Raw genomic sequence first — 10,163 nt, forward strand, 5'->3', positions numbered from 1 at the left:
GCCAACCTCAACAACTTAGTGAGGCCCTTAGCAACTTAGTGAGACCCTATCTCAAAATAAAAAAAAAAAAAATTAAAGTACTGAGGAGTTCCATCTCTAGTGCCAAAACGAGGGGGAAAAAGAAAGCAAGCTCAAGATCATGTACGTTTGAGGTGGAGTGTGCCAATTCTTTCATCTCTGTCCCAGCATTTCAGGCAGTTTTTGAGTATCAGGAGAAACAGCTGATTGGTGAAAAACTTAAATTATAATATATGATTATTATTTTGAGATTACATATCAAAATAATTATTATCCTTAATCTTATCCTTAATATTACATCTCAAGACTTGGTGGCTGCCACCTTCTCCTTATTGTCATCATAGCTTCTTTGATGTCCTTGTTCCTCAATGTGTAAATTATAGGGTTCAGCATGGGAGTAACAACACTATACAATACTGACATCAGTCTGTCTTTCTCCAATGAGTAAGATGAAATGGGCCGCACATATGTGAAAATGGCACTACCATAATAGAGAAGGACAATGACCAGGTGGGAGGCACATGTAGAAAAGGCTTTGTGTCTCCCCTCTGAAGAGTGGATCCTCAAGATGGTGGAGATTATGTAAAGGTAGGAAAGGACAATGCACAGTAAAGGAGTCCAACCAATGAAGACTCCAATGGATAGCAACACCAGTTCATTGACAGAAGTGTCCCCACAAGACAAGATCAGCAAAGGGGGTATGTCACAAAAGAAGTAATTAATCTGGTTGTTGCAGAATGGCAGACGGAATGTCAGTACTGTATGCACCACTGAATTGAGGAAACTACCAATCCAACATGAGGCTGCTAACTGGCTATACAGGGCCTTGTTCATAATAACTGAATACCTTAAGGGTTTGCAGATGGCAATGTAGCGATCATATGCCATTGCTGCCAGGAGGAGACACTCTGATCCTACAAAGAAAATGAATGCAAAAAGTTGAGCCACACATCCCCCAAAGGAAATGCTCTTCTTCTCTGATACAAGATGTACCATCATCTGTGGGACATTGGTGGTGGTGTAGCAAACATCAATAAAGGCCAGGTTCCTTAGGAAATAGTACATGGGTGTATGTAGGTGCGGATCAGCCATTGTCACCAAGATGATGAATATATTTCCTCCCAAAGTACATATATAGGTCAGAAAAAAGATGGTAAATAGTAAAAACTGTAATTCATTCAGGTCAGAGAATCCCAAGATGATGAATTCAGATATAGCTGTTTGATTCTTTCCTTCCATAATGTTGTCTGGTTTCCTCTGAGGAGTTGGGCAAAGAGAAGCATAGATTACAATAATCATATGCTACAGTAGCAATGGCCTGAAAAACAGGAAAGCAAAATGTTACAGATAAAATATGACTATCTATATCTAGTAGTAAACCACAGGAGCAACACTCATATACTATGACTCATACCAGCCACCCAACACAGTGTTTCACTTGAAAATCATCTCCCTGTATAAGATTTTAGGTGTAACAGCACTGAACGTTTTTAACTAAAAGTAAATCACAAGGGCTGGTGTTGTAACTCATTGGTAGAGCACTTACCTAGCACGCATCATGTAATGGGTTTGATTCTCAGCATCACAAATAAATAAATAAAATAAAGGTCCATCAACACCTAAAAAAAAAAAAAAAAGCAAATCAGGCTGGGGATGTGGCTCAAGTGGTAGCATGCTCGCCTGGCTTGCGTGTGGCCCAGGTTCGATCCTCAGTACCACATACAAACAAAGATGTTGTGTCCGCCAAAAACTAAAAAAAATAAATAATAAAAAATTCTCTCTCTCTCTCTCTCTCTCTCTCTCTCTTTAAAAAAAAGCAAATCACAAAAAGGCAATGTACATCCTAAGATTCTCTGTTAATAATACCTCTGTCAACCCTATTTACATTTTTTTGGTGATGTGTAGACATGTGTAGCAGAAATAGTTACAGAAGAACCTCTTTGGCCTTCATTACCTTCTGCAAAGCTATCTCTGCTCTTCCTTTCCATCCTTAAATGCAAACAAAACTTGTGTTTCTTCTGATTCAAATTAATGTGTTTGTTTTAGAATATGTTTAAAATATAGAAAATAACTAAAAAAATATTTTTAGTTGTAGATTGACATGATACCTTTATTTTGTTTATTTAGTTTTATGTAGTGCCAGGGATTGAACCCAGGGTCTTACACATGCTAGGCAAATGCTCTACCACTGAGCTACAACCCCAGCCCCAAAAGAAATTTTTAATAAATATAATACTTAATGTTCACAGAAATGTTTTGTGTCTGTGTTTCAGATCAGTTTTGCATATGTAAATATTCAAAATGAGGATCAGAAAAGTATGTATTTTAACCTGCTTTTTCCTTAAGCACTGCATTGTAATAGATTTTCAGGGCAATAAACCCTATGAAACATGACCTTTGAGTTGTGAATAATTTATCTTAATTCTGTAGAATTTACATAAATGATAAGGGATTAATGATCTTTAGAGTGACAGCATCCTGACTTTGATATAAGTCAGGAAAGTTGGTCTGACATTAGGTGTAACAGAAAATCTCCAGTAGTCTAAAAGTTAACATGCAACTATGGATCATTTTTACCTGTTTGTTACCTACATCTCAGATTATAATCAACAAGATTGCTCAATGTTAGAAGTAGTTTAAGAAAAGCCACTGTTATTAGTGGTGAACATTTGTATTTTTATTTACTTATTTCTGTTATAATAAATTTAAATAATAAGCATGCTGAATTAGATTCTCTGAATTTGGGTTTATTTATTTATTAGGTTTATTCAAGATTCTGTTGCTGTTTAGACAAATCATTTTAAGTGCTGAGTGGAGAAGGTTACCAATAATCTCTAAGCACTTTCTACATGTCATCTCATTTACTCTACACATATCCAGTGAGATAAGTAATATCATCATTGCCATTTTCCAGATGAAAACAGAGTTTCAGCAGGAAAGATATATGTCAGAGTTTATGCAGCTAGCTAGGTGAAAATACATTTTTATCTCAATATACATACATTGAGTGGTAGAAAATTTGATTCCCTTTAATGACAACAGAATCCTCTTTAAAAATACTTTTCTGGTTTTAATGAAACTTAAGTTCATACAATTAAATTATTTTAACTATGTAGTCACAAACTTTTATGACTTGTGCTCCCAGATGTTAATAATTTATGCCACACCATCTTGATGGTTAAATCTAATTGTTACCAAATATTTGGTCTTTCACTTTAATGTGTTTGTTTAAATAATAAAGATCCAGTGCAGTTGTTCACCTTCCTGCCCAAATGAACATTAAATGTTTGTGTTTTTGTTACTAAGGATGCTATTCCACAGTTTAGCTTAAGTCAGTTAATTAAAATGTTTGGTAAAATTGTGGGGATAATTATTATGTAAATGTATTTTTAGACCAGGACGCAAGAAAAGACCACTGACTCCAATTAAAATCACATTAAAGCAAGCTTATTATTTCGACCTGCCAGGCTGTCTTTCCCTCCCAAAATGGCGGGAACAAGACAGCCCCGAGGCTTCTTTGTGGCCCAGTTTTATAGCCCAAAAAGTTACACAAAGGGGGGTTACAGATAACAACACTCTGAGGAGCATAACACAAGTTTACATTTTTGCTGGCCCCGGCATGGCATCAGAATTTATGGAGATCTTAGAGACTCAGAGAGGGTCATTATCCGGCCAGGGAAGGCCAGAATTTATGAGGCATCACTAAGGTTTAGGAAAGGGTTGTTATCTGGTCAGGGAAAACCAGACATGGGTGAGTTCAGGGCACGGGCAGGCATTCCAAGTAGGTTCAGAATTTGCAGTAATTTATAGTAAAGCCAAAATTATCTTTTCATGGTTTTATGGGAGATGCCCAATTTTAAGAAAAGATCAGGTTGGGTCTATCAGTATCTAATTGCCACACTGTATTCTATCAATATGTATAATAATTGAAAGATAATTTTTTAAAAATGTTCAAGTTATTGGCTGGGAATATAGCTCAGTGGTTGAGCACTTGCCTAGCATGCACAAAACCCTGGGTTTGATATCCAGTAAAATACACACACAAAAAATATTCAATTTCAAGCTCAAGTAAAAAAGTTAATTTTGTAGTTTGAGCTCTCATACAAATTATAGAAACCAAAAACATAAATAAAATACCATGTTTAAAAATAAAAGTACATATTGTATATTTATTAAAATATATGCTTTATTGATTATGTTGGCCTACAGAAAAAATATACATTTAATTTCAAGTTTGGAATGTAGTACATTTGTACTTTTGTTTTAATTGATGTCCTCACTGCTTATGAACTACTGTGGACATTTTCAGTGGAAGTAGATGACAAATTAGGTGAAGGTTTAAATTTTCATAATATAGTATCTCACATTGTTACTAGAACCAAATAAATTTTCTAGTATAATTTTCTCTCAATCCAAAATTCCTGTTCCCTAATCTATCTTCTTTTCTTTTCCTAATATCTTCCTCCCCTTTCTCATTTTTTTTAACTTTTCTTTCTACTCCTAGGAAACCCTTTCTGCTCATTTTATTCAACAATTATATGGCAGTATGCTCCAAAGATAAAATAATAAGTATTAATGTATAAATTACATATAATGTATGTGATGTATATATAATTTATATGCTTTAAATTTTAGCCATATAATGTACAAATTATATGGCTAAAGACAAAGTATACTAAAGACAAAATAAGAAAAACAGAATTTAACTTTATCTCCAGGAATATGCACATTGACTATTATGTATAATTTTAAAAATATCTAATAAAAAACTATAATAATTATTTTAAAGTAGAAAACAGAAGGGATAGACTAGTATGGAATCTAGTTACCAAAAATTTCCAAGAGAAAATGTGTCTTGCAATCTCAATAATGAACAGGAGTTAAGTAGTTAAGGCAAGGTGAATGTAGAAAACTTTCCATACACAATTAAGAACATATGCACAGGTCCTGAGGTTGGAGTAATGTGAGACCTAAAGGAAATCCAAGAAGCCTGGAAGAAAAGGAGCAAGGGCAGGAGGCTGCTCTGATAAGGTTAGAATCATCTAGAGCAACTGGAATCTATCTCAAGAGTGTGAAATATTCTATTAGACTCTAAGAGCAATTGGAATATATTTCAAGAATGTAAGATGTCCATGTTCTAAAAATGGTCTTTCTGGAAAATGTGTGGGCAATAAAATAGAAGGAAGCAAGAATGAGCAAGACAAGCTCATTGAGTTCTCTATTTCAGTCAGACAAAAGGTCATGGAACTTCACACCAGAGTGGTGAGACCTGGGTTGGAAATAATCAGAGGCATTAGGAGATGTTAAGAGATACAATCTTTAAAGTTCTGGTATGAAATGAGAAAGAGGGATGAATTAAGGATAATCATTATTACTGACATATATTAAATGCTTGTTCTGAAAAAAAATCTTATTTCTTCCAATTCTCTCTCTCTCTCTCTCTCTCTCTCTCTCTCTCTCTCTCACACACACACACACACACACACACACACACAGCAAATATGAAGTAGAAATATTATGCTCATACTACAAGAACAAAACTAAATAAAGAGATTTTAACTCTAATGGGTGCACTGTGCTGATATGAGTCCTAGTTTGAATGAGTAAATGCTTAGTGGAGTCACTGAAATAAGGAAAGCAGAAAACAGCTGAGATCTAGAGGTGGATCAGAGAGGTTCATTGGTGGTCTCAGTTAACTGGAGGCATCTTTGAAATGTCTAATAAAATGTCTCAAAAAGCAATTGCGATTTGGACCTCAGGAGAGAGATATATACTAGAGACAGACATTTGTAACACATCTGTAAATAAAAGGTGTTTAAAACTATCATGTAGATGGGAGTGAATAGAGTAAGAAATAAGGGAACACAAAATTGAACATTCTTAAGTTCTGTAGAATTAATTTGCTATGTGGAGATGCCAGAAAAGAAGATGGATAAGTAAAATAATAATATGAAGAAATCCAACAAAGCATCAAATCACAGTTAGTATATGAACAATGGTGCAAAATATAAAAATACAAAAAAAAACCAATTTTCTTACTTCGTTACTCATAAGAAGACATCCTGCTGATGACAATCCTCTGTCACCAACACAGTCATTATGAGCTGTCAGGTGAGAGACAGAGGAAACACTGATCCAGCTGCTTTGCCTTCCTCTTTGCATGTATTACATATTCAGAGAAAGAACTGTTTTCTCCCAGGATATCCTGATTCTTTTGTTTTACCATTTAGGATACTTCCCAAGCCTACTGTGCCCTGAGATAATTCCTTCTCAGTTCAAAACACATTTTTCTGTGTCCTAATCTATTAGAGAGCTGTCACATGGTAAAGTGACCAGATGGAATAATTAAAACACCTAATATATTAATTCTCTAAGGTTATTTGCCTTGAGACAAAATAAATTTTTTTTCAGAATATTCCTTTTAATTTTACATTCAACCTTCAAGTTTTTCTTTCTGTCCCCATTTCTGTCTTCCAATCTTCATGTATTTTTTCAAAGTTCACCTTAAAATCTACCTTTCTCATCAGTTGAGAAAATGATGTTTCTCCCTTGGGGAATTCTGAGGCTTTTGTTTAGATCTTAACTATGGCACTTAAACAAAACATATTGATTTTTGTAACTTATATATTTTTTGCCACAAATAATTTAGGATTTCTTTAGGATTTGAGGCCAAATGGATGATGGGGGGGGATATTTTCAGGGGTTTACATCATCATAAGATCTCAAGGATGGCTACTCAGGACCCACAGGAAAAGATTCCCAGAAAATTCATGAAGTGTCTCAGTCTTGCTGTTTTCACTTCTAAGAGACTCAGTGCATCTGTTTTTTTTTTTTTTTTTTTTTATTGACTGTTTGCAGTATGTTTATCCAGGGGCACTTTACCACTGAGCTATATTCCTACTCCTTTTTTACAATGAGACAGGGGCTAATAAGTTGCTGAAGATCTCGATAAGTTGCTAAGACTGACATTGAACTTGTGATCCCCCTGCTTTAGCCTCCCAAGTACCTGGGATCACAGGCATGAGTCACTCTATCAAAGATCAGTGCCCTTCATTAAAAAATAATAATAATAAAGGAAACTAAGAAATGTAGAGTCTTTAAATTGCAAGGATTTCCTAAAAGTATATTGTCCAATCCCTTACTTACATCTGAAATCACATAGAAAACATGTAAAATAGGCATAGCAAGCATGCAATGATGTTAGATCCCTATGAAAGATTTTTTCTTGTGAGAAAACCACACAGTGTTTTCCTAACACTATTTTCTGAAATCCAGTGGCATTTTATCTCTTTTTTGTATATATAAAAATACTGTTCTTTATCCAGTAAAGAATCAGTAAGTTAGCACATGTCCACTCTGAGATACAGAAATTGCCCTAAAGGAAGGAAGCTCCCTGGTTCGCCCACTCTCAATCTACTTCTGTCATTCAAAGCAAAGGATATAAAGTTTGAATTTTCCCTCCCTGGGAAGCCCTTGGGTCATTACATATCCATCTCCCCTCCACACACATACTTAGTATGTCATCCAAAAAGCAAGGCAAAACATTATTTCTGAAAGCAATGAACTATAACTAAGAAATTAAAAACTACTTACCTATGATCAAAACTACATAGCAAAGATTACCATTCAGCAACCTAGAACCTGATGTGGAACTGCTTTTATGAACACAAGGAGTGGCACATAATAACTATCTCTGCAGAGTCTCTGTTAGCTGACTTCCATCTGAGTACAGAGAGTCTTCTCAATCCCTGCATGCCAGTGGGTGGGACTAGAGCTGAGCAAGGACAAGGCCATATATATGTGAAAGATCTCCATATCTTGTGGGAATCTTTCAAAGACCCTGAAGACACACTTCTGGGAACTCTGAGCACAGAGGTCCTGAAACTGATAACTCTGATTCCTGCTGAGTCCTGAGAATTTGTTTTATCTCTAGCCACTTTGCTGCCATTATAGGTTGTCAGCAGCTGGCCAGGCTGGCGGGATGAGCTGGGTTCAAAGGAGCTGGCTATATCAATAACTAAGAAGTTGGTGAAGAAACCATGCAGCACAGGAACCTGAGTTTCTAAGGTCTAGGGCTGGAGTGCGCAGTGACACCAAGGGTCAGCTGGGCAGCGCTGGGAAAGGAGTGTGCCCCTGGATTCTTTTTATTTTATGGGGGAGACACACACAAGGGAGGTTCGATGGAATGGTCTTCACCAAATAAGGCAGGGAATAAGGTTTCAAAGATGGAGTCTTGCTTTGTGATGTCATGTAGTCAGCAGATTGATTGACATCTTGGCAAGTCACACCCATCTCAGGTGCTGTGTGGGATCACAGGCAGAGAAGAGGAAAGGCACATTTGCAGCACACTGTCAGAGTGATCCCTTCCTAAGCTCAAATCCACATAGCTCAAACACTCAGCCTCACTAAAATAGGTCTGTTTCAGGAAGTCTGTGAAATCAAAACTATTCCAGGTGGATCACAACTCTTTGGGCCATATCTGCCCAATGATAAGCAACCTTCATCCTTTCTCCATCATCAGAGCAAAGGCAGTTCTCTGGCTTCTTGCTACTTTGTACTCAGACAATGCACTCACCTTTGGACTCTCAATTTTCAGGGATAGATGCCAAGCTCTCTGTTTTTTTTTTTTTTTTTCCCCACCTTAAATTATATCCCCATTCCTTTTTTATTTTGGAATCACTTTCATTTCCTTCTGGAAGTGGGAAGAGATTACATAGCACACTAGTATATTTGATTATTTATATATATATATATATATATATATATATATATATATATAGAGAGAGAGAGAGAGAGAGAGAGAGAGAGAGACAGAGACAGAGAGACAGAGAGAGACAGACAGACAGAGAGACATAGAGAGATGTATTTCAGCCACCAAATTGGACTCCTAAATATCAGTTACATGTAGGTTGGTGAACTAATACCTTTCCTTTGGATAAAATTGCTAGTATGTCTATTTATTGAGATCTCACTTGAAATGGAGGTGTGATATTTTTAACATCATGTAAGACTTTCAATTCATTGATAAGGGGTGCAAAAAATGTAACTAAAAGTTATTCTGAAGCATAATGTTTGTTGGCCATTTATTCTTCCATCATCATTATCAATTCCCCTCTCCATATTCTTGCTATGATTTTAAGCCATTTCAGAACAATTTAACTTCTAATGCCACCTTTATGGCTTTAGAATATAATTCTGTTATATCTGAGTGCATATACTGGGGAAAGTTTATTACCTTGGGAAGCTATACCATCTACAGCTCAGTTGTGATAGGGCAGTGAAATAGCTTACCAAGAGACCAAGGAAGACACCAGGAAATGGGATGTGAAACATAAGATTTATCAAAAAATACTCACCAGGAAGATTCAGTGGTGAAGGGCTAGACAGGAGCTTTTCCATAAAGTCCAGAGGTGAAAGGCTGGACAGGTGCATCTCCATTTCACACAGTGTTTCACCTGAAAATAGTGTCCCAATCCCTCTCAATGTCTGATGGCCAACTGGATAAGCACTTTCCTGTTCACAGTGCCTTTCCACACCAGTTATCACAGGGGTGGGGGGGGGGAGGTTATGGGTTAAATTATTAGGTTACAGAAGCAGTAATATAATTAGCTTTGATTGCTTTGTCCAGTTTTATGACCAGCATCCCAAGGAACTTGGAATATATGCAAGAATGTAGCTTTCTACAGATAGCACAACTGGCCCTAATTTCTAGCATACTTGAGGGAAAGCCAGTGTCCTTTAAGGTAATATTTATCCAGAAATTGTGGCCTAGGCTCATTCTTATGGCTTTCTTAATTTGGCTAGGTTCTTGAAACCAGAGAAGAGCACTTCAGGGATATGGTATTTTTTAAAAAAAACATTTATTCTTTAGTTGTAGGTGGATACAATACCTTTACATTTTTATGTGGGCTGAGGATCAAAACTAGTTCCTCAATCATGCTGGGCGAGCACTCTTCCTCTGAGCCACAACCCCAGCCTGGGATATGGTATTTTATTGTCCTCTTTTTCTCCAAAGATAAAGATAATATTAGGATTTTTGTAACTATCTTCCAGCCTGGAAGTGCCTCAGAATCAGAGGACACTTTTTCAAAAGCAGATAAAAGTCAGTAAAAATCAAATTTGGCTTTCAGCAAATGATGAATTAT

The 10,163-nt window shown here is 36.2% G+C and overlaps 1 protein-coding gene across 1 annotated transcript; it reads right to left on the reverse strand.

Moving 5' to 3' along the window:
- Positions 1-312: 312 nt before the first annotated feature.
- LOC308649845 (olfactory receptor 5V1-like) lies at positions 313-1,257 on the reverse strand (the record flags this gene model as incomplete). Its single annotated transcript, XM_081295697.1, has 1 exon — positions 313-1,257. The coding sequence occupies one exon, from the start codon at positions 1,255-1,257 to the stop codon at positions 313-315; it is 945 nt and encodes a 314-aa protein (XP_081151823.1).
- Positions 1,258-10,163: the final 8,906 nt, after the last annotated feature.

The sequence above is a fragment of the Spermophilus citellus genome (genome assembly GCF_964194105.1).
Source record: "Spermophilus citellus genome assembly, chromosome: 5".
Lineage (NCBI taxonomy): Eukaryota > Metazoa > Chordata > Mammalia > Rodentia > Sciuridae > Spermophilus > Spermophilus citellus.